This window comes from Lynx canadensis, chromosome B4, assembly GCF_007474595.2.
Source record: "Lynx canadensis isolate LIC74 chromosome B4, mLynCan4.pri.v2, whole genome shotgun sequence".
NCBI classification, from domain to species: domain Eukaryota; kingdom Metazoa; phylum Chordata; class Mammalia; order Carnivora; family Felidae; genus Lynx; species Lynx canadensis.
The window spans coordinates 44,947,028-44,972,640 of NC_044309.1; the positions used below are offsets into that span (position 1 = coordinate 44,947,028).

Below are 25,613 nucleotides of genomic sequence, written 5' to 3' on the forward strand. Positions count from 1 at the left end.
CAGAGCCTGGAGCCTGCTTCCGATTCTGTGTCTCCCTCTCTCTCTGCCCCTCCCCCATTCATGCTCTGTCTCTCTCTGTCTCAAAAATAAATAAACATTAAAAAAATTTAAAAAAGTAAAAAAATAAAAAGGTCCTAACTCAGGGCGCCTGGCTGGCTCAGTCAGTGCACCCTGTGACTCTTGATCTCGGGGTTGTGAGTTAGAGTCCCATATGGGGTGTAGAGATTACTTAGAAAAATAAAAATATTTAAATTTAAAAAAGTCTTGAGGTGCCTGGGTGGCTCAGTGGGTTAAGCGCCTGACTCTTGATTTTGGCTCGGGTCATGATCTCACGGTCATGGGATCGAGTCCCACATCGAGCTCCAAGCTAAGCCTGGAGCCTGCTTAACATTCTCTCTCCTTCTCTCTCTGCCCCTCCCCCACTTGTGCACAAGCTCTCTCTCTCTCTCTCTCTCTCAAAAAAAAAAAAATTAAAATTAAAGGAAAGTGTGTGTCTCTTAAAAAAAGAGTCTTAAGTCTATTACCACCATCCAAATCTGAGCCATGATGATTTCTCACAGGGACTGCTTACTATACTATAACTTACTAGTTGGTCCCCTTAATTGTACTCCTCCCCATTCAACACATACCATATCTATTCTTATAACCAAAGTAAGCTGAAGTCTACATATAAGTGAAATTATATTACATATAATTTCAATTCCTTCGATGTCTTCCCATTACACTTAAAAAAAGGTTTTTTAATGTTTATTCATTTTTTGATAGAGAGAGACAGAGCGTGAGTGGGTGAGGGGCAGGGAGAGAGGGAGACACAGAATCTGAAGCAGGCTCCAGGCCTTAAGCCATCAGCACAGAGCCCGGCGCAGGGCTCCAACTCACGGACCATGAGATCATGACCTGAGCCGAAGTCAGAAGACTGAGCCACCCAGGTGCCCGTTCCCATTATACTTAAATCTAAATTCCCTCTGATGACCTACATGGCTTTTTACAATCCTGCCAGTCACCCCTTGCTCTGGTCCTACTCTGCTCTTACTTCTTCAAACACTTGCTCCTCAGGGTACTGGCACTCACCAGGATATTATTTGTCCAAGATGGCGCATGACTGGGTTATAATTGTGACTCAAGTTTCGGCTTGAAATCTCAGTGTCTCAGGTAGGTCTAGTCTGACTACACTATGTAAAGCAATTCCTCTCCTCCAGTTATTCTCAGTTGCATCAGTCATGACTTATAACCCTGAGTTTGTTTACTTGATCGTTATCAGTCTTCCATAATGTTTTCCATGACTATGCATTACGTGAGAGCATGGACTTTATCTCATTTCATCTGTATTTATAGCACCCAGGGTCATGCTTAACACGCAGATGTTCAACGTGTGAGTGTGTATGTACTTATTAAATAAGAAATAAAAACAAGAAGGGAGGGGCACCAGGGTGGCTCGGCCACTTAAACGACCGATTTTGGCTCAGGTCATGATCTCACGGTTTGAGAATTTGAGCCCCGCGTGGGGCTCTGTGCTGACAGCTCAGAGCCTGGAGCCTGCTTCCAATTCTGTGTCTCCCTCTCTCTCTGCCCCTCCCCCCAAAAATGAATAAACAAACAAAAAGAAGTAATTTGTCTGCACTTTCTGTAACCAGCTGGCTACGTTCGTTCTCTTAGAGTAAGCCTAAAAAACTCTACTCCAAACACCAGGAGTAAAAGAAGTAGTACAGATGCTTCATTCAACTCAGAGTTATTACCATTTTTGCATGATTTCTCCGAATTAATATAATCTCAGAAGCTAAACCACTTGTTTTGGCTACATCATTTTCATCCGCAATACGCCAGTAAGTGGAATTATGTATAGTAAGATATTCCTAATATGGCTTCTATTTCCACCTTAGTATCCTTGGCCTGGCTGTTATTCAGAGAAACTGGATACTGAGGTGTTATTTTTGTAATGTGAGTAGATAGATGATCAAGTTTCTAGGGTCCACAATATGAAGACATCAAACATGAAGTTTCCAGGATTTCCTTTAGCCCTCAGGGGTTTTGTTGTTGTTGTTGTTGTTCCCTTGCCTAATAAATCTAAATAAATTGGTCTCTGCATAGGTGGGTGGTGGGGACAGGTACTCTTTAAGTCAATATTGAAAAGAATGTAAGCTTCAGTTTATGCATCTAATTGTCTATTGTTTCTTTAACTTACAAGGCAGTCAATATACATCTTTTTAAATCTATCGGTTTAATCAATTTGTATCTTGCACTGTCAGATTCAGAGAAGAAAGATTAACATATGAAACTCAGGTGGAAGTAATTTTTATTTTTGCCAGAGTTATTGATGAGAATATTTATAAACATTTTCTCTTCTCCGCGCAAAGTTTATGGCTACTCAAGGCTGGTTAATAACAGGGTCAATCCCTCCGCAATATCCTTTCCGCAACATAAATGACATGCTGTTGTTGAGGTTTCCCAAATAGACATTTCATAGATAACTTATGTATGATCCAAATAGTATTCTGGAATGTAGAGATGCTCCGTATTGAATCAATGTCTCCTTTGACAGTTTTGACGTTTTAACATCTCAGTACATAAGTTTTTGATTGAAGATCTCATCTTATGAGGGTATCACGACAATCAGTTCCCGCTATAGTCCTAGTCTGCTAAAAGCAAACTTACGCGTTGTTTGGGGGGAGAAATATACTTCAATAAGCAATAAATAGTTCTTTTTTTAGCCAACCTTGTTTTATAGAAACTTTCTATGTAAACTCTCCTTCTCTCACACAGATAATCTTTCATTCATCTATAGTCTAAAATAATTTTTGAACTTGCTGTGACAGTATTTATTTTAATCACAATACATATCTTGCTTGTGTTAACAATCAGTAATAATTTCTGTCGCATTCCTAGAATTACATAACATTTGATTAAGGCTGTCACCATATTGAGCTTTTTCCGAAGGTGGAGACTAGTCAGATGATCTGAGAAAAATAGTGTAACTAGGATCATGGGGACTGAGTGAGTTGCTTTTCATAAGAATGCAAATAACAAGGGGATGCTATTACAGTTGTTCTGAATTCGTTGTACAATTTTGCATCTAGAGAAATGATTTAGACCTAACTATGAAAATACTCTCTCCTCTGACAGTTGACATTAGGATATTAACTTTTATATGTTCTGAAACATGTTTAAAAAAAAAAAAACTCTGAAGGGAAGGAGAAAGAGGGAGAGAGAGAGAAGAGCAAGAGACAAAGAGAAAGAGGCAAAATCGTCTCTACATGGGATTTCCTAAGTTACAACTATAGTTACATTAAATATATTTAAGAGTAATTAACCATATGAAACCAACATTGATGTAAGAACTGAAGACCGCTAAGAAACATCATGTCTTCCTTCCTAGTAAATGATAGCCTTCAGATCCATTTGTGGTGATTAGTGATTTCTTCTTTTTAGGATACACTTTACTTTCCACAGCACCCTTAGAGACGCCTGCCGTAATTTATTGTTCCCCAGAATTAGAATCAATGAATGGCTTGGATAGATGAGAGCTATCAACTCACCAATCATCACAGCTAATTCAGTCTCTGGCATAAAGTAGCTGGAGGTGGCTACGAGAAAAGCCAAATAGTAAGCAATGAAAAGGAGGAGGAAGGAGATGACAGCTTTCATGGCTCCCACATGGGCTTCTATGCTGGGGTCCCTGCACCCCGTGGCACTGACCTTCATCTGCCTGGTATGTCTCCACAGGGAGAGGAGCAAGAGGAGAAATGAGATCACGGACACGGAAAAGGGGAATAGCGTCAACAGGTTGAGGCAAATCTTGACGGAAGCATATTGGGCTTTATTTACTCTGCATTTCACAGTTATGTTTGTTTTCTTCTTTACCTTAACACAAGACCTGAAATCATCATTCAGATTCTCAGAGACAACAAGGCTAATGAACACAGAGAAGGCCAAGCATCCCAGCAGGATCCTAGGAATCGCACTGTCAATTTTCCACTTCATCCAGAGGAAAAGGGGATGGAAGAAATTCGCGATCTTGAGGAAATAGAAAATGCTGAGGCAGGTGGCAAACCAGACATTTAGATGGTTGGTGAGCGTCCAGAAGAAGTCAATGATTCTCATTTTTTTACCGGTAGTATAGACATCTGGATACAGCCCCAGTATAAAATAGTCTAATAGTATGATACATAATAGACAAATTCTGGATATGGCCAGACTTGTGAGGATTAAGTCAATGGAGGCAATCTTCCTATTCTTGATCCAGTTCATGCAGTTTACCAATCCAATGAATGCATTCCCTAAAATCCCCATTGCAAATTCTCCAGCTGCTATGAGCATCAAGGTGCTCTCCACTTTATCCAGCATGGTAAAATACAGAAATCTCCAACCGTTCCTAGTTGGACTGATGTAGTTTGATAGGTACACCTACTTCTTGGACTTTGTTGTAATTTTCTTTACCTCTCTTATTGTAGTCTCTCTTGGGGTGGAGACTGGAATGATCGGTAAAGACTGAAGCTATGATCATTAAATCCTTATCAGTCTTGAGAAGTTAATGTGATTGGTAATTCCTGGCCTGGCCACCTCGTGTATCACGTGTATGTAAAACCTGTATCAGCAGGTTTTACTTTTCCACACATGGCCAGTTTAGGCTGAGCTACATTTTAGGATGCAAATTAGACCCATTCCCTTTCATGATCCTGCACTGTCTTTCTAAGGCTATGTTTTTTGTAAGCTTGGGATTCATTAATCTGTGGCACATACTAGTAACCTCAGTAGGACTGCTAGATTTAGCAAATAGAAACACAGGACACCCAGTTAAACTTGAATTTCAAATAAACAATGAATGTTTTTTGTTTTTTTTTTTTTTTTTAGTGTATGTACTAATCACATGAGATTGCTGAAGTTCAAATTTAATTGGGTATCCTGTGTTTTATCTGGCAAATCTAACCTCCAAAGATTTTCTAGCAAATAGAAAATGGGCCAAAATCGAAATTCACTTTGCAAAATGATAATATTGATTACTACTAAAAATCTAAAGTTTGGGTTAACATTCAAAACCATAGATTTTCAGGGAATTTAAAAGGTTAACACTAAATATAGATTATTTGGTTCTAAAAAATATTTTAGCTCATTTATCTTGGTTGTTCAGATGAACATGCACAAGGTTTCATATCATAATGCATTGTCTTATTAGTCAAGTGACATTTAATGGTCATTTAGTTTGTGATGCTATATTTATTTTTATTTTTTTAATGTTTATTTATTTTTGAGAGAGAGAGAGGGAGAGACAGAGCACGAGCAGGGGAGGGGCAGAGAGGGAGGGAGACAGAATCTGAAGTAGGCTCCAGGCTCTGAGCTGTCAGCACAGAGCCTGATGTGGGGCTCGAACTCACAAACCACAAGATCATGACTTGAGCTGAAGTCAGACGCTTAACGGAATGAGCCACCCAAGCACCCCTGTGATGCTATATATATATATAATGAGATGAAGGAGTCATAATAAAAAACAATATCGATTACCTTTATATTTTCCCTTTTCATTTAAAAGGTACTCAAGGGCAGTTGTACACATGAAAGAAGAGAGCACAATCCTGTATTTTGATCTACTCTCTGCCCTCTGCCATGCCAAATTGTATCTGAGAATCTACATCCTTAGCTCTTCTAGACTATTCGGCAGGAGACCGATGATGAAATTTACCTCATTCCTACAGATGAACTCTTACCTTTATGCAGCTTCTCTAAATTTAGAGTTACTGAGAAACACTTTGCAACATAGTGTTTCCACGGAATAATTCTAGGGGTGCTCATATCTTCTTTGGGAACACATATCTTCTCATCCATCCTCAAAGGACAAACCTTCATTCCTGAGATGCAGCTCTGATTTGGGGGGGGGGGGGGACATGCCTCATTCTGTAGCCATCTTCACAGATGACTGCTTTCCTCTGAGCTTAGAAATGATCCCTGACCCAAGTACATCATTTCCTTTTCCATAGTGTCCTGGTAAATAAAGGGCCTTCAGTAACTATAATCATACCTTTACCGAAATAAATTTTAGAATACGTTTTTTGTTTGTTTGCAAGTGAGAGTAGATTTTATACATAGCTGTGTAGTATAGCATGGAATTTATGGTGCCGGTACTATGAAAGCAGGATGAAAGTTCCTTGAAAGATTAAAAATACAACTATCATACGATCCAGCAAGCCCGATTCTGGGTATTTATCTAAAAGAATTTAAATAATGGAGTGCTAGGGTGGCTCAGTTGATTAACCATCCAACTCTGGATTTCGGCTCAGGTCATGACCTCACAATTTTGTGAGATTGAGCCCCATATTGGGTTCTGCACTGACAGTGAGCCTGCTTGGGATTCTGTCTCTCCCTCTCTCTCTCTGTCCCTCCTCCATGCATACTCTTTCTCTCTCTCTCTCAAAATCCATAAACTTAAAACAATAAATAAATTGAAATTGGGGTCTCAACGTGATATTTGCACTCATGTTTACTGCAGTATTATTCACGACAGCTAAATGTAGAAGCACCCTAATTGCCCCCTGACATATGAGTGAATAAAGAAAATGTGTTACATACAGACAATGGATTATCATTCAGTCTTAAAGAGAAGAAAATCTTGCAATACGCAAACACACGGGCGGACCTGGAAGACATTGGGCTAAGTGAAATAAGGTAGTTACAAGAAGGACAAATATTGCCCAGTTCCACTCATATGGGTATCTAGAATAGTCAAATCATAAAAGCAAACAGCAAAACAGTGGCTGCCAGGGCCCGAAGGGACATAAGAATGGTGACTTGCTATCCGATGAGTATCAAGTTTCAGTTATGTGAGAAATATAGGTTCTAGAGATATGCTCTACAATATTGTGCTTACAGTTAACAACTGTTAACCATACTTTGTACACTTAAAGATTTGTGAAAAACGTAGATCTCATATTAAATGCCCTAACTACAATAAAAAAAAAAAAAAACAGTAAAGAAAACAGAAAAAAGAAATTTGTGCGAGAGGGTTTGGTCACCAGCTTACTACTTTGAACCCCGGTTATGGTCAGTGGAGGTATTTCAAACACTGGAGATACAGAAAACTAAATATGGAGGAAAGGACTTCAGACTAATGGAGGGAAACCTTCCCAGAAGTACTAATCTTATAAAATATTTATTGCATCTAAACCTGCAGAAGAATTTAAAGTTCGTTGCAGTGAAGAATTAGCAGATATTATGCAGAATACATTAATTTATCCCATCAAGAGAACATCAGTTCTCCTGTCTCGTACAACAAATAGCATCCGAAATGCTAGGATATTAGAAATATAGTTGATTAAGTTTATATACATAAGACTGTAAACATTGGGACTTTACGGAGTGAATTTTACATCATCATATGCAGAAAAATTGATCATCTTCAGGCAATTAATATTTTAGTTATAACAAAAGGAAATGAGTAGATTGAAATAGACCAGAATTTGACATAGCAAATGGCGGGAGCTGAAATGCAGTCATTATCGGAACAGACGTGAATTTAGACGTGCCAGATCAAGTGTTTCAGTGCTACTCTAGTAACGAAGGATTTGTTGTTCATGGTAGAATTAGGTTTTTGTAGTGACTCTTTATTTTTCTTCTTTTTGTGTGCGTGTAATTTACTCTGTATGTGTTATGGGCATACATTGCTTTTTTACTGATAGCATGTAGTTACTCTACAATGTAACTCTACAATGTAGTTACTCTACAATGTATGCTAATTTCTTCTCAATGAATTGCTTTTCTAGAGTCTTGAGTGGTAAGAGCCCTTGCAGGTCTTATTAAAAAAGGAACCTGAGCAAAGCAGTCTGATTGATATTACTTACCCCCATCCTTTTACCGAGATTGTGAAGAGCATTTAGGAATACCCTTAGGGAGAGATGCTTGAATGAGTTCTGTTCCCATCCTACTGCTGCCTGAACAGCAAGTTGTTTGTACAGAAATTTAATTTCAAGGAAAACGAATAGGAGGTTCCAGAATAAGGTCCGCCAGAATATATTATGTAGGAGACAACCTAAAGCCTCACTCACTTGGGAGGAGACAGATACATAACTGGGAAACTGAACCAGACACGGGACAGGGGAGATCCGAGTTCCTAGTTAATAATCCAAATGGGAATGACCCAACAGAGCCACCAAGGGGGCAAAATTAAGGGTCAGCAATGAAAATATGTGATAGGGAAAAAATGAAAAAAAATCAGTGCAGTTCAGTGCACTCTACCATGGGCCAAAGTAAAATCTTAAAAGAAAGTAACTAGGCAGTACATGCCTAACCTCTGCAGTAAGGCGGCAAAAAGAGTAAGTGTGAGCTCTGAAATTCTCAGAGGAAAGAGTGAAGGTGAGAATCTGGGGTGTAAAGACACAGAAAGGATATATACATTCATGTGCTAATAGGCCTCAAGAACACTTCAAGATGTGTACCCAAAATAAATGGGATAACAGGACGAAACAAGAATGTATTTTTTTTATTAGGCAACAAGATTTGGTTTTCAAGTTTACGTATAAAGCTAAGATTTTACATCATGCAGGCTGTTTTGCCATACCTTGGCATCCTGATAGATGCCTGCCTCAGCTTGTTATTCCCAATAATTAAAATGAGTGAATGACCAGAAGGATAGAGAATTGGTATAGCTTCTCCAAACATCACAGCGAACTTGCTTTCTTTCATAAGGTGGCTAAAAGTCGCCAAAAGGGAAACCTCATAACACACAAAAAGGAGGAAGAGAAATGAAGTCATAGTTTTCATGGCTCCTGCCTGGGCCTCTGTGCTGGGACCTCCACAGCCTGTAACACTGGGTTTCATTTGCTTGACATGTCTCTGTAGGGACACAATTAAAAGAAAAAGTGAGATCAATGACACAGTCCATGGGACAATTGCCAACAGGTTAAAGAGGGTCAGCGGGTTGAAGAATTGACTCTTACTCACATGGAACATTTCAGTGCAGTTACTTTTATGTTCTGCAATTTTATGAAACTCCTGATCATAATTTGGTGTCATTGCCAGTAGAAGGCTGACCAAGGAGGAGATGGCCAAACAGCCCAGCAGAATCCAGTGAATCACTCTGTCCATTCTCCCTCTTCAGCCAGAGAAAAAAATGGGTGGGAGAAGTTGGCTATCTTGAGGAAATAGAAAACATTGAGGCAGGTGGCAAACCATATACTTAAGTAGTTGGCAACTGTCCAGACGATATGCATGATGGCTTTTTAGTTTAGCATTTTCATAAAAATCTAGGTAGAGATATCATTATGATGATATTTACTATCATTATACAGAGCAAACACATTCTGGAGGTGGTTAGACTGGGGAGGATATAGTCAGTTGAGGAGATCTTTTTCTTCTTAATCCAGTCAACCCAGTTTACCAGTCCAGGGTATACATTCCCCAGAATTCCTATTATGAACTCTCCAGTTATTATGATCATGAAGATGTTGTCTTCTGTACAGAGCATATTGGTAGAGAGAACACCCTGCTCTCCATTATCACTGCAGATGGGCTAATTTACAGATTCTCAGTTGAAGGGTGGTAATAAGTTCTTCAAGTCACGAAATAATGTTTTCTTTTCATTCACTATTTGGATTTTGATATCATTCCAGGAGTACCGAGTTCTCTTTGGAAATAGGATGGCTTCTACATTTGTGAGGACTAAACCAACTGGTTGTTCCAAACATTTTGACTAGCTTTGAGCCTGGGCAAATTATAATCATCACCCTTTTAGTGAGTGGTAAGTGAAATGTTTGGTTGAAAATGCTCTCATACCCATTAAAAGAGATTCGATTTCAGGAATTTGCAACAGTCTTCTTGCTATTAAGTTTTGAGCTGAGTTTCAAACAGGGAGCCACAGAAAGCAAAGAAAAAAAAAAAACATGTATTCCATAAAAATCACAATGTGTAAAATGAAAGTTCATTTACATCACCATAAATTGTAGGCCAATCAAGAGTCAGGTTTCCTGGCTCTTGGAAATGAATTTTAGTTTTGGTAATGATCAGTACAATTGGATTAGAGAAAATTAACATTCAGTCAGAGGATAATAATTTTCATTTTCATATAAATGGTTAATCAGAGAAGGATATGATACCAATCTAATTATACATGCTATAGTGTTATTAGTCAGGCAGGCACGTGGCAATATTTACAAATATTTAGCCTCTATGCAGTTTTTTAATAGAAGTGAAAGATGCTAGATTAAGATTTGCTAGTTTCATTTCATTGAATGTAGGAAATGCTCCCCGTCTGAAATGTTCATCCCAAAATGTTGTCTCTTGGATAATAAACATTTTCATATAAAATTAAGGAAGCACACTTTATTCTCTTTATAATCAACTCTTTTTATAAGACTTACAACCTTACATTCTACATTGTAGTCATTTCTTCTGATGGGGCAATCACATTTTTAAAAATGTTAACCGAATAATGTTTTCAAGGAAGAAGACTAATTCTACTATCAAATTGATTTATTCTTTCTTGGGAGACCCATTCCACAATAAATTTAAATCTAAGTAATACAAATCACAGAACGAGGGTTCTTCTTCTTGTATTTAAGTACTTAAATAATGTAAATAACATATGTAGTATATTTCCTATTTCTATTGCATAATGTGTTACAGGAAAGCATGAAATTAATAATTTAAGGAAACCTAGTTATCTGTAAAATGTTACCAGAAACAGAACAGAAAAGATAATGATGCTAAGAGAAAAAAAAAAAAAAAACCAAACAAACATGTCAAAGATTCTTGAGTCTAGAAGGGTAGAGAAAACATTCCAAAGAATCTTTGAGAATTGACTCTAAAGCTGGGTGGTTTTGATATACATATCCCTTAACTGTAGACCCCACACTCCTTTTCCTAGTCAAACATTTTCTTGAGCTCACATCTCTTTTCCTACATTATATTTCACCCTAGACAGGGTCTCACCCAGTGTTTTATCTCCTTCCTTAATGGGACAAATCATTCTAGAAATGGAGGGGGTAGAGCAGAAAAAATAAGAACTGACCTCCTCCGGCTCAGAAGAAGTACAGTTTCTTATAGGATCGATTTTATAGGAAGGGCTGATATGTTTTAAAACCTCTTCCCCGCAGCCTGTTTGCCTGAAATTCTTCTGCTGCTTTTTGAGCTCAAGGTTTTTACCAGAATATGACAGAAAGGAGAACCTCTTTGCCTTAGACTCATCTTTCCTGCAGACATAAGGAAATGCACGGGGCTCAAGGATAACAGTTGACTTTAAGTTAAACAAGATGGAAATGTGAAGGAACACAAAGGGAAATTTAGAATAATGATAGCTATGCATGACTCTTAACTGCATACAATTAAGCAAATGAATGTAATCCCCGGGGAGAAGGGAGACAGTCTTTTGTTGATTTCTTTGTCCCCGTATTCAGGATTCTCTGTGGAACAAGAGGTTTCCTTCTTTTGTGGAAGCCCTTCACACACCTTAGCACCTTCAGAAAGGCCTCCCTCAGCTTGCTGTTGCCCATGATCAGGATGAACGAATGGCTTGATGGGAAAATGACAGTGACTATGCCACCAAACATCAGCACTAACCGTCCTTGAGGAATCAGGAAGCTAGAAGTGACTACAAGAAAGACTGCATAGTACATGATGAAGAGAAGCAGAAAGATGGTCACTGCCTTTATGGCCCTCATGTGTGCCTCTGTGCTAGAGTCCCTGGACCCGGTGGCGTAAAGTTTCATCTGCTTAGTGTGTCTAAAGAGGGAGAAAAGTAACAAGACAAAGGAGATTAGGCACAGAGCAAAGGGAACTAGAGCCCCCAGGTTCAGGATAATCAGTTTGAAAGCGCTTGGGGCTTTACTCACTCTGAATTCCCAAGTTATGTTTTCCTCATGATTGACTTCAACGTGACCCCAGGATCCCTCTTTCAAAAAGACATTAATAATTATGGAGGTGAGGAAGGACGCCAGAAAAAGCCCCTGGACGACTCTGGTAACGTTTAGCTTCAGCCAGAGGAACACCGGGTGGGATATGTTGGCTATCTTCAGTAAGTAGAAAATGCTGAGGCAAGCAGTGAACCAGACACTTGAATGGTTGCTCAGTGTCCAGAAAGCATCCAAGGTGTTTATTGTCTCACTTTGAGCATAAGCATGTGGAGAGAGCAGCAGAACAAAGCCATCTGCAGATACCACAGACAACACACAGATTCTGGAGATGGCCAGACTCACCAGGATGATGTCAATCACGGAGCTATCTCGCCTTTGGAGCCAACCAGTGCAGTTAACCAGTACAATAAATCCATTTCCCCAGATTCCTATAGTCAATTCACCAGCAATCAAGACCATATATATTACCTCCACTGCACTTGGCATGTCAGCAAAGTTCCTGTCTGGGATATCACCGATGATGGTGTCTGCTTTCAGCTGACCAGTGAAGGATGGTGTTTAAGTCTGCCACTGTCGTCCTGCCGGGTAGTTGTCTTTTTCTGTCCTCTTTGTCGGCATTGACCCAGGTCAGTGAGATAGCCAGGTCTGCCCCGGGTGACAACGGCCTGCCTGCTGACTCCACTGATTGACCAGTCCTGGCTCTCAAGTGAAGAGATGATTGCAAGCCTCTAAGATGCAAATAGGAATGGATCTGATTTCTTGGATTTGCACAACCTTTCTCCTTTTAAGCTCCGTATATTTTGGAGTCTTTGAATTTAAGCTTTAGACCAGGAACTGCAAGAAAGAATCAATTACTTGGAAAACAATGGATCCAATTTAATTCAGAGATGTGGCAACATGACCACCTCTGATGACTTGCAAAGTACCCCCACGTTATGGTCCATTTTGTGCAAAATGCATGTTTGGGAGATTAAAAACGATTGCTAATTTAGAGTGTAGATAGTTAATGTGACTAATTTCAGCCTTACAGCAATGTAGTCACTTCATTAATTAGAATAACTCAGGTAGGGCAGCTGTGGTTTTCAATTTTCTTGTAAGGACGGTTATTTTATTTCCAGCTCTTTTGCCCGGGAATGGGGAAGACTGAGCACCGAAGATATTCGAGTTGTGCCTGTTATAACACAGAATTTCACCTCGGAATCTGTACTTGTATGCAGCCGATTATGCTTTGTTAAAATCTGAGTGCGATCTTCCTTATAATGCCTCTTTAATAACGGATACCAATTTCAAAGACAAAACATACTTGATAGTATTGCTAGTATTTGTGTGCATTTTTGGTTGTTTCGTGATTTAAGACACATAGCATCTAAATCCACAAAACAATAAACCAAAGTATAGTAATATTCTCTTGCACTGACTTTAATGTTTCACCAACTTAACATGTAAGCTGGAGGCTTCTAGGCTTTGCTATCACTGGAGGGGCTGCTCTGTCAGAGAAAAAGGGCTTGAGGTGATGATCTCAAGCAAATGCCCAACCTCATTTGTATATGTGTTTTACGTATGTTGGTGACAACAGACCCTGAGTCTGAGACATTGAGGACTGGAGACGAAGAGTGCCACCCATTAGGTGGGTTAGGAGTCAAGTACCTTTTTACATATTTAAAAGCCATTTGAATTTTTTTTTGGTGGACTATTTACATATTTGCTCATTTTTCTACCCTTTTAATGAATTTCTATGGTGTTTATACCTTAGAGAAATTAGCACTTTTCCCATGTTCTGTATCGACAATATTTCCCACTTTGCCATTTGTATTTAGCCTTTCCGTGTATTTTTTATTTTTATTTTTTTAATGTTTATTTATTTCTGAGAGTGAGAGTGACACAGCATGAGCAGGGGAAGGGCCGAGGGAGAGGGAGACCCAGAATCGGAAGCAGGCTCCAGGCTCTGAGCAGTCACCACAGAGCCCAATATGGGACTCGAACTCACGAACCGTGAGATCATGACCTGAGCCAAAGTCGGTCGGCTCAACCAACTGAGCCACCCAGGCGCCCCTCCATGTATTTTTTAAATGTAAGCAAAAGTTTTCAAATTTCATATAGTTCTATTTATCAGTCTCTATGACTTCTGGATTTTGAATTATAGTTAGAAAATTTCTCCATTGAACTTTTCCTATATTTTTCTCTATTATTTTCATGATTTGCTTTTTTTTTTTTTTAACAACACAACACTTAAAAAACAATTTGGGAATATATATGTATATATATCTACATTATCAAGTGTGGATCCAACTTGACTTATGGATCCAAGATGGCTATCCACTTGTTTCAATTATATTGATTTGGTAATCCATCTTACACCCCTGCTTGAGATGCCACCTCTATTTAAATGATAATTTCCCAGGGCACCAGTTGAGGATCTGACTTTGGCTCCGGTCATGATCTCTCAGTTTGTGAATTGGAGCCCCCCGTCAGGCTCACTGCTATCAGTCTTTCAGCACAGAGCCTGTTTCAGATCCTCTGTCTCCCTCTCTCTGCCCCTCCTACGCTTGTGCTCTCCCCAAAATAAATCAATATAAAAAAATTGTTTTAATAAAATCAAAAATAAGATAAATGATAATTTCCCTTATGTATTTGCAGATGAAGTGGCTACTGTTCTTGTCTTTTAATGCATTAGTAATGACTAAAAGGACTGTGAGTGGCATGGCTATTTCCACCTGCGTAAGGAGAACTTACGACAAGTTGAGATTTTAAATTTCACCTCCTGACAGTCTGAAAACCAGAGGTCTGTGGTGGCCCTGAAAGATTCACTTGTTTTTTATGGCTGTAAGTCAGATCTAAAAGTTAGTTGTGTAGATAAGAGATTTACCATATCAGATGTATTCACAGACTCATCAAGTCTCATCGAATGAAATTTAGAGCAATGATGGGAAACGAGTAGGACCTTAAAACTGGGAATGAGGATATCTAGGTGCACTTGGATAAATAAAGCTGAGAATCTCAAACTCCTTTCTGGTGGAGGCAGTCCACCTTCCCATGTCAGAGGGAATCTGCCTCGTTTTGCTTGAAGACCGTATAGCAACCTCACCCGGGAAAGTTACCATGCAAAGCGATGCTTATTTCCCTTAAAACCCACCCCAGTCACCATTTTTGTCTCTAGACTCAGAACCAAGGTCCTACTGCAGCATGCTCCAGGCAGTGGGGGAGAGGACAAAGCGGGAAGATAATTACAAAATCTGACCAAGAGGGAAAACATTTATCCTCCAAAAGAATTGCAAGATTTCACACATTTATGTTGGCTGACAGTCAAAGCACACATGTAACAACGGACTCTAAGGATTTCAGACCAAAGAGGATAGATCCCAACACTGGATCTGGGGCAACGTATTGATAATAGCTGCCCCTTTATATAGTCTAGGTTCAGCATGTTCACTTGTGTCATTTCTCGAAATCTCTTGCGATCGGAAGCGCTCGAACACAAACACAGCTAGGCAGATGTTCCTTTAAATTCATTTTCTTTTCCTCGTTGAAATACTTTGTACCATTCTTTAGAATCTTACATTCTCTGTTGACATTTTCTCTTTAATTATGCTACTGATTATTGCAGGTCAAGTCAGGCAAATGACTATATTTTCCACATGTATCAAGAATGGAATGCTGCCATACAGGTCTTATTTTCAGACAGCTCATATTTTTAATTATTCGCTGACTTCATCTACCGCCCCCCCCCCCCCGCTCCCGCACACACTCCAAATCCCTCACTATGTCCACTGCAATTCACAGTACGTCATCAGCCAGAAACTTATGTTCTCATTCATTTTTCTGACAGTTCATTTTACCTTCTTTCTTCGAGCTCAGAAGGTCTTAAACTTTGGCAGATTGGTGAAGACTGTGATGTCTTCAGAATAATTTTTTTAAGTGAACAAAATGAAAATGCATGGAATTTTAGAGGAATCCAGATAAATTAAAGTATATATATATTGTATATATTTATGTATATTTAAGTCATCTTTATACCCAATGTGGGGATCAAACTTATGACCCCAAGATCAAAAGTCTCATGCTCTTTCAACTGAGCCAGCCAAGTGCCCCAATTAAAGTATATTTTTAATGCGATATGGTCATTTCTGTGCTTCTCTTTTCATCTGGCAGAAAGAGCAGTAATAAAGGTAAATAATAATTTGAGGTCTCTCAAACAATAGTGATTTGTGATTTCTAGAAGTAAAAATCACAGGTACGGCTAATGTTTCTATGATTGTTACCTGCATTCATACCTAGAAAGAATGCTAGGTTTAAGTTAAAGGTTAATGAAAAGGAAGATATAATTGGGTGCCCGGACAAGTTCATAGACCCCTCAATTTTATCCATAGATGCCTTATTTTAAGACCTCACATTATGCTCAGTGAAATGAGTCAGGCAGAGAAAGACAGATACTGTATGTTTTCACTCATACGTGGATCCTGAGAAACTTAACAGAAGACCAGCAGAGAGGGGAAGGAAAAAAAAAAGTTAGAAAGGGAGAGAGCCAAACCATAAGAGACTCTTAAATACAGAGAACAAACTGAGGGTTGATGGGGGGTGGGAGGGAGGGGAAAGTGGGTGATGGGCATGGAGGAGGGCACCTGTTGGGATGAGCACTGGGTGTTGTATGGAAACCAATTTGACAAGAAATTATATATATATATATATAATATATTTTATATATTTTTATAAATTATATATATAATATATTTTTATAAATTTTATATATATATGTGTATATATATATATACATATATATATATATATACATATATATATATATATATATATATAATAAGGCCTCACAACTAAATCCTGACTCTCCTCTATGGACATTGCTTCCTCTGCACCCTTTCAAGTGGTAACTGTTCTCCCTCTCACACCCCATCGTCCAACTGAGGCGAAGCTAGCCTGGGTGTTTCCTTTCTTTGTCACTTTGAAGAGCTCATTCTCCCTACTTCCTCACAAATCACCCAGCAACTTGGAATCTCCTGTCCTCTATCTATACATTTTTGCAGTGTAATATTGCAATCATTCACCAGCCCTCCTTTTACTTTAGACTTCGGTCTATAGTTAAATGTATTAGACTTCACCACCATTCCTTTTGCCAAAGTTCCCCCAACCATGTCTTAATTAGATAAAGTCAGCCTCTAATCTATTTCTCATGAATGGCTAGTAGATACAGTATTTCCCGAGTCCTTGTATGTTAAAAGCATCTTCCCTTCCCCAACAACCTTGGTGCTTGGAAGACAGTGTGGCTAGTTAGAATATTATTGGCCCACGCTTTTTTCCTTGCGCTTAGTGTAAATTTTGCTCTCTTTTTTTCTGTTGTGGACGAATGCTGTTGAGAAGCCGGATATCAGGTTTTATTCTTTCCCTTTCGAGTGACTTGTTTTCTTTGCCTGTTTACTCAGAGCCGTTTATCTTTACATTTAAAGTCTAGCATGATGAGTAGGGGTATGTCTCTGAGCTTACCTTTCTGGAATGGTTTTCCCATGTGTGCTGTCATGCCAACGTATGGCATCAAGAATTTTTTTTTTTAATGTTCGTTTATTTTTTTAATGTTTATTCATTTTTGAGAGAGAGCTAGTTGGGGAGGGGTAAAGAGGGAGACAGAGGATCCAAAGCAGGCTCTGCAATGAAGGCAGAAAGTCCAATCTGGGGCTCCAACCCACAAGCCAAGAGATTGTAACCTGAGCCGAGGTCCGACTCTCAATCGACTGAGCCACCCAGGCGTCCCTTTAAGAAATTTATTTTTAAAACGCTTTCTTAAATCCTCTTTTTAAGTATTAGCCCATTTCCTTACTTTGTTTTTTCTCTTCAGGGAGCCAGTTATTTGTTTACCAAGGCCTGTTTTTTCATATTTGCCTTTTCCTCTTTCATATTATTGTCTTTCACCATTTCTGTGTTCCTTCCTCCTTTCTTGTGTCTATCTTTTATCTCCTTTACTACTTTGTTAGGTCTATGTGCTCCTATGTGCGCTAAAATTTCTCTTCACTTCTAGGGTGGTTTTTCTTTCTTTCAATTTTTGGTTTTATTTCTATCAGCTTCTGTGTCATGTCTTCCCATTGTTTAGAACACCTCTTCTTTGAGTGTTTCATTTATGGTCCCGGGTGTTTTTCACTTGTTTCATTCTCTTGAATTCATCTTAGCATGTGTATCAATTTCCCCCTGTTTCATGGTTATTACTTTTCTAGTGTATATTCATGTACTGAAAATGCTGAAAAGGTTGGTTTTCCCTTTGTGTGTGTGTGTGTGTGTGTGTGTGTACCTGCTTTTTTTTCTGCCGTAGTTTTATATGTATGTAGATATTTTATTTTTGCTGTTATGATTACTGTTGTGGTGGTTCTTGGAATTTTAAGGCTATCCCTGCACCAACTACTAGCAAGGCAAATTTTTTTTTTGACAGTTGAAGGGCTAAGGTTGAAGCTGGGTGGTCTTTATTTCTCAGCTCTGGGATCTTCTTTTTTAAAAAATTTATTTATTTACTTATTTATTTATTTTTAATTTTTTTTAATGTTTATTATTTTTGAGAGAGAGACAGAGACAGAGAGCAAGCAGGGGAGGGGCAGAGAGAGAGGGAGACACAGAATCGGAAGCAGGCTCCAGGCTCTAAGCCATCAGCCCAGAGCCCGACACAGGGCTCGAACTCACAGACCGCGAGATCGTGACCTGAGCCGAAGGCAGCCGCTCAACCGACTGAGCCACCCAGGCGCCCCTAAAAAATTTATTTTTAATATTTATTTATTATTGAGAGAGAGAAACAGTGTGTGAAAGGGGGAGGGACAGAGAGAGAGAGAGAGAGAGAGATGCAGAATCCGAAGCAGGCTCCAGGCTCTGAGCTGTCGGCACAGAGCCCGATGCAGGGCTCGAACCAACGAACAGTGACATCGCGACCTGAGCTGAAGTTGGATGCTTTACTGACTGAGCCACCCAGGCCCCCCCTGGGATCTTCTTGAGTTACTACAGTTTGGACATTTTCATTATTGTATGTCGTTATTCTATGGACTGACTTCCTCTTATTTTCCAGTTTTACCTTGTTTCTCTTACCTGTCTTGCTTGGTTTTGGCTTGTGCCTCAAAGAGATGCTGCTTCAGCTTTCTGTTGTGTCTTGCTGTCTCTCTGAGAGGCGCTGCCTTCCTGACCGTGACCTCATGCCCCAAGCATTTTGCATGCCTCTTCATTGCTACTCTTCTGTAGCCAAGTGCAGTGTGCACACAGTCTAACTCATCTTTTTCTCAGGGTGTGGACCTTATGGACGGCATCTGGCTTTTGTCACTTCTAGGGTCCTTCTAAAGCCTCTGCTTCTCTGGGGGCGCCTGGGTGGCTCAGTCGGTTAAGCATCCAACTTCGGCTAAGGTCATGATCTCCCAGTTTGTGATTCAAGCCCCACGTCAGGCTCTGGGCTGACAGCAGCTTGGAGCCTGGAGCCTGCTTCAGGTTCTAGGTCACCCTTTCTCTCTGTGTCCCTCCCCCGCTCATGTTCTGTCTCTGTCTGTCTCTCAAAAATGAATAAATGTTAAAAAACATTTTTTTTAAACCTCTGCTTCTCTGAACAGATCACCTGGAGTTCTGAAAAACAGAATAACAATCTAATATACATAATTGTCCATTTGAAAAATATGAAAAAGCAGGGGTGCTGGGGTGACTCAGTCAGTTAAGCATCTGACGACTCTTGATTTGGGCTCAGATCATGATCTCACGGTTCGTGAGACTGAGCCCCGTATTGGGCTCTGTGCTATCCCCTCTCTCCCTCTCTCTCTCTCTGCCCCTACCTCACTGCCATGCTCTCTCTCTCTCTAAAATAAAAAAAGTGGTTAAAAAGGCATACTTTCTGTTGTATTTATTTTACCATAATAAAAAGACATTTTAAATCAAAACAAAACTTTTAAAACTTGAAACTGCAGACCAGAAAAATAAGCAACATAGGAAAGACTAGAAATAGATAAGACAAGCTAAGCTTCTTCTTTTACTTGGGATGAAGATAAAGATATTTTTAAACCAGCACATGAAACTGTGGTATCAATAGAATATAGGAAAGGAGGGGAAGAAAATTAGAAGAAGCATGCAAAATTAAAAAAAAAAAAAAAAGAAATGAGAAGATAGAAAATTCATATAACCGCATTATGGTAAGTGTAAAAATGTCCACTCAATGATCATAATTTTGAAATTCTAATATTAAACAAAGGATCAAAAATCAGATATTTGTTTTCTGCAGGAGACAATAAAAGAAAAATATAGAAATGTTGCAAATATACAGATGGAACACACAGTAATTAAATAGGAAGCAAAGTAACAAAATTAGCGATTTTTTAACATGGACAAAAGAAAATTTAAAGAAAAAACCTACATGAATAGACAAACAGGGTTTTTAATATAAGTAAACAAAATAATAATGAAAGTACTGGAAATGCTCAGGTGGCTCAGTTGGTTAAGTGTCTGACTCTTGACTTCAGAACAGGTCATGACCTCACATCATGAGATCAAGACCTGCACTGGGCTCTGTGCTGAGTGTGGAGCCTGATTAAGATTCTCTCTCCCTCTCCCTCTGCCACTTCCCCCCACCCCGACTCTCTCAATAAATAAATAAGTGTAATGGCCACAAATGCAATTAAAATTATTAATATTGCTTCAAGTTAAATGCAGCTACATGGGGCACCTGGGTGGCTCAGTCAGTTGAGCGTCTGACTTCGGCTCAGGTCATGATCTTGCTGTCCCTGAGTTTGAGCCCCAAGTCGGGCTCTGTGCTGACAGCTCAGAGCCTGGAGCCTGCTTCGGATTCTGTGTCTCCCTCTCTCTGACCCTCCCCCAGTCATGCTCTGTCTCCCTCTGTCTCAAAAATAAATAAACATTAAAAAAATTTTTTTAAATAAAAAGTTAAATACAGCTACAAATGACTCATCAATCAATCAATCACTCAATCATCATGAATGAATGCATATCGTCAATTTCAAATTAACACACAAACATGGGTGTAAAGAAGCAGTATCATTAATATGGTTCATCTCATCCATGTAAGTTTGACTGTAGCACCATCAAACTCCTTTCAAGAAAACATGGAACATTCACCAAAGTAGGTCATATATTAGGCCAAATAAATCTTTCTTTTCTTTTTTTTAATTTTTTTTAAAAAATTTTTTTTTTCAACGTTTATTTATTTTTGGGACAGAGAGAGACAGAGCATGAACGGGGGAGGGTCAGAGAGAGAGGGAGACACAGAATCGGAAACAGGCTCCAGGCTCCGAGCCATCAGCCCAGAGCCTGACGTGGGGCTTGAACTCACCGGACCGCGAGATCGTGACCTGGCTGAAGTCGGACGCTTAACCGACTGCGCCACCCAGGCGCCCCGCTTTTTTTTTTAATTTTTTAACGTTTATTTATTTTTGAGAAGAGAGAGACAGAGCATGAGCGGGGGAGGAGAGAGAAAGAGGGAGACACGGAATCTGAAACAAGCTCCAGACTCTGAGCTGTCAGCACAGCCCAACGTGGGGCTCGAACTCACAGACCGCGAGATCATGCCCTGAGCCGAAGTCGGACGTTTAACTGACTGAGCCACCCAGGTGCCCCAAATAAATCTTATTCCTAGGCCAAGCATCATACAAATATGTTGCCTGACCCAACTTCAATAAAATAAAATATCAACACAGAAGCTACCTTTACAAGTCTCATATAGCTAGAGAATCATTCCGTTAACTCTTGAATTAAAAGGAAATTACAAGGAATATTTTGAAGCTCTTTGAGCTGATTGACAGTATAAAAACTTTGTGTCAACATTGCAGAATGTATCTAAATCAATATTTATGCAGAAAATATATAGCTTTGAATGCATTTACTAAAAAAAAAAAAAAAAATAGAAAGAAGCTAGAAAAGAACAACCAACTTTTGCTTTCAAGGGCACAGAAAACCAGATGTCTGGAGAAATCCCTCCAGTCCAGAATACATTAAAATATGGGAAAACAAGTTCATAATTACATTAAGTGCATGGCTCAGCTGCCAGGAAAATTTTTAAAAAAAATATTCTCAGATGCCAAAAATGGTGAGAAATTGCAAATTTTGAGGGGGAAAAAGAAGGGCTGAGAGTAGTGGGGGGAGGGGCATTTTCAACCTCCTTTATACCAGAACATACATTTTATTTTATTTTTTTTTAATTTTTTTTAATGTTTATTTATTTTTGAGACAGAGAGAGACAGAGCATGAATGGGGGAGGGGCAGAGAGAGAGGGAGACACAGAATCGGAAGCAGGCTCCAGGCTCGGAGCCATCAGCTCAGAGCCTGACGCGGGGCTCGAACTCACGAACCGTGAGATCGTGACTTGAGCTGAAGTCGGACGCTCAACCGACTGAGCCACCCAGGCGCCCCTAGAACATACATTTTAAAGGACCATGCGCATGGTGGGTAGGGTACCTACCTTGGGCCTCTCCACAGTTAGAAGTCAGATTGAATGCAATCAATAAAGCAAGACCCCTGAAAGGCAATCCCTTAAAAGCAAATGAAAAAACTCTGGATGCCTAACAAAAGGTTAAAATTAGGGGTATTTACTTCTCCACCGCACTGAATTGAAGGGAGAATGTAATAGATCTCTTATTCTGAGAATTTCCGAGAATAAACTCGCCCACAAGCATATTTGTGACCAGAATTTGTACCACCAGTGCAGCCTAGAAAATCATGAACTGAAAATGCAATTTAAAGAAGTCCAGGACAGGTGGTATCCCCCCGCAGCCTCACAAGCAAAGTCACATCCTTTCTGGCAGAGGGCACTGTAAAGACACTTTACCGCTGGGAGTTCTTTAAACAATTCCCACAGGTACAGTTCTAATGAAACCAAGTTCCAAACAGAATCACAAAACATCCGACGACCCGGAGTCAGAATCAAGCCAGTACACGACAGCAACAAGGAGAGAAACAGATTCATAAATACGGAGAACCAGCTGATGGTTGCTAAGGGAGAGGGCAACATGGGTGAAGGGGATGAGGAGGTACAAACTCCCAGTTATAAGATAAATGAGTCACTGGCAGATAAAGCACAGCATATGGAATATAGTCTGTAATGTGGTTTTATGCTTTTGGTGGTCAGCATTTTATATTGTATGCAATTGTTGAACCACATCCCAAACTAATTTAATATTATACATCAATGATACTGCAGTTAAAATTTGTTTAACTTTTTAAAAAAGTTTTTATTTACTTATTTATGTTGAGAGAGAGAGAGCATGAGCAGAGGAAGAGCAGAGAGAGAATCCCAAGCAGGCTCTACACTGTCAGTGCCGAGCCTGAGGTAGGGCTCTGTCCTACAGCCCATGACATCATGACCCGAGCCAAAACCAAGAGTAGGTCACTTCACTGACTGAGTCACCCCGGAACCCCTAAAACTTTTTAATTAATGAAAGTAAAAAAAAAAAAGAGTACAAACAATTAACTAAATTATCAGACCTGCCAAGGTAGTAGACATTTAGAGTTGGTATTTACAGTTTATGAAAACTCTGGAGAACGTTGTTTTTATCATTCCTCAAAGAAAGTTAACCAAACAGATTTTTTTTATTTTTGTTTTTACATTTATTTATCTTTGAGAGACAGAGAGAGCACAAGTGGGGAGGGGCAGAGGGAGAAGGAGACAGAATCCAAAGCAGACTCCAGGCTCTGAGCTGTCAACACAGAGCCCAATGTGGGGCTCGAACTCAAAGACCATGAGATCACGACCTGAGCCGAAGTCGGACGCTCAACCGACTGAGCCACCCAGGCGCCCCCCAAACAGATTTTATATTCATGTATCCTGTTTTTTCTTTGATTATATTTCCCTGATTACATCAATTATTGCATAAATTACAGAAAATTTCGAAATTTACAAAACGCTAAAAGAAGAAAACAAAAATCATCTATAATCCTGCTGTTTGTGGATAAAGGACTTATCCATCTAGTTTACATATAAATGTAATCAAAACAAACTTTTAAGCAACGTACCTATGTATCTATACCTGTCTATTTTGAAATTTGTCTTGAAATCCACACAGAAACATGTTAACACTAGTTAGGTAAGTGTTACAAATATGCACAGTCTTAATTTCTCCTTTGTACTCTGTGTTTTTGAATTTTAGGTACAGCAGAACAGTTTGATTTTATAATCAGACAAAAAAATGGGTGAAAGGAACGTACACCAATAAAAACAAATCAAATGTTTTTCAAAATAGCAGTGGAAGAAATCGTAAATGTAAACAAAGGGATTTGAGTTCATATACATTACAAACTTATTTCCACAAACACCACAAATTAAGGTATTTACTGAACAGCAAATTAAGAAAAAAGATCATAACATATATGGCATAATGTTAATATATATATTGTCAACTTGGTAAGAAACATTACAAGGCATGAATAAAAAAAACAGAAGGAAAACAAATGAACAATTCTCCCGAATTATATGCCGTTGGTTAATAATTCTGTACAAGTGCTTAACTTAGTTAGGATCAAATATATGCAAATTACAAAGATGTTTTGTGGTCAAAGTAATAACTTGAAAAATAATAATCTTGAATGATTTTGAGATTAAAATAAGGTGGGTCATGTTTCTCGCTATCAAAATATTAGCTTGCTGTTTCTACGGGGCAACTTAGCAACTGCAAGGAATTTATCAAGTTCTTCCATATTGGAATTTTAAAAAATGTTCTATTTATTGATTTTGAGAGAGAGAGAGAGAGAGAGAGAGAAGCAAGCAGGGAAGGGGCAGAGAGAGAGAGGGAGAGAGAGAATCCCAAGCAGGCTACTGCCTATCAGCCCAGAGCCCACACAGGGCTCGAATGCACGACCCATGAGATCATGACCTGAGCTGGAATCAGAGAGTTGGACACTTAGCCAACTGAGCCACCCAGGTGCCCTGATATTGGAATTTTTCTTTAAAAAATGATTTCAAATACTGCGCTCTCTGTATACTAGTCATGCTGGACTTTCATTTCCTGCAATGCCCTCTACTCCTTCTTGCTTTGACACCTATGCACCCACCCCAAATCTCTCCTGTTCTGCCCACCTTACTCTTAGGCATTATTCAGATCTAAAACAAAACAAAACAAAACAAAACAAAACAAAACAAAAACATTTCAAGCTCAATGACACCTTCTCTACACGCAGGACCAAATCAGGCCATTTGCTTAGCACCCTTTAGTTTTTTTTCTCTCCCAACACCATAAATAGAATTGTTTATTATTTGCTATTTATTTGCTTTTCTACCAGAATATCTTACTCATTACATTGGCCTCTTGTTCAGTACTATAGCCTCGGCACCTAGCAGAGTTAGTGTTCAAAAACTATTAAATGAATTAAGCCCTTATATTTAGATATCTTCTAGGCCCCAGGCCATCGTATAGGGTCCATGGACTTTTACAAGTTGCCAAAATAGGTTACTCAGGTCGCATTCTGGGTTGGATACAAATATTCACTTTAAAAATCGGCATTTTAGGGACACCTGGGTGGCTCAGTCAGTTGAGCGTCTGACTTCGGCTCAGGTCATGATCTCGTGGTTCGTGAGTTCAAGCCCCGCGTCGGGCTCTGGGCTGACAGCTTGGAGCCCGGAGCCTGCTTTGGATTCTGTGTCTCCCTCTCCCTCTCTCTCTCTCCCCTCTCCTGCTTACACTCCTGTCTCTCTCTTTCTCTCAAAAATAAATGAAACGCTAAAAAAAAAAAATTGAAAACCAGCATTGTAAATGTCTGTGAGCGCGGGTTTGTGTGTATGAATGTAAATATGGGTAAGACCCTAGAGCAGAGCATCTCACACTT

General features: G+C 39.4%; 3 protein-coding genes across 3 annotated transcripts; all 3 read right to left on the minus strand.

The window, feature by feature from the left end:
- Positions 1–3,405: 3,405 nt before the first annotated feature.
- On the minus strand, positions 3,406–4,341 carry LOC115518022 (taste receptor type 2 member 7-like). Its single transcript, XM_030321228.1, has one exon. It carries the CDS (start codon positions 4,339–4,341, stop codon positions 3,406–3,408), a length of 936 nt encoding a protein of 311 aa, XP_030177088.1.
- Positions 4,342–8,379: 4,038 nt separating this feature from the next.
- TAS2R8 (taste 2 receptor member 8) lies at positions 8,380–9,448 on the minus strand. The gene is given in 5 exon segments (XM_030322227.1): positions 8,380–9,072; positions 9,074–9,094; positions 9,096–9,203; positions 9,205–9,237; positions 9,239–9,448. Coding segments are annotated over 5 exon segments (1,065 nt in total).
- Positions 9,449–11,303: 1,855 nt separating this feature from the next.
- On the minus strand, positions 11,304–12,317 carry TAS2R9 (taste 2 receptor member 9). The gene has a single exon (XM_030322228.1). It carries the CDS (start codon positions 12,315–12,317, stop codon positions 11,304–11,306), a length of 1,014 nt encoding a protein of 337 aa, XP_030178088.1.
- Between the last annotated feature and the right edge of the window lie 13,296 nt (positions 12,318–25,613).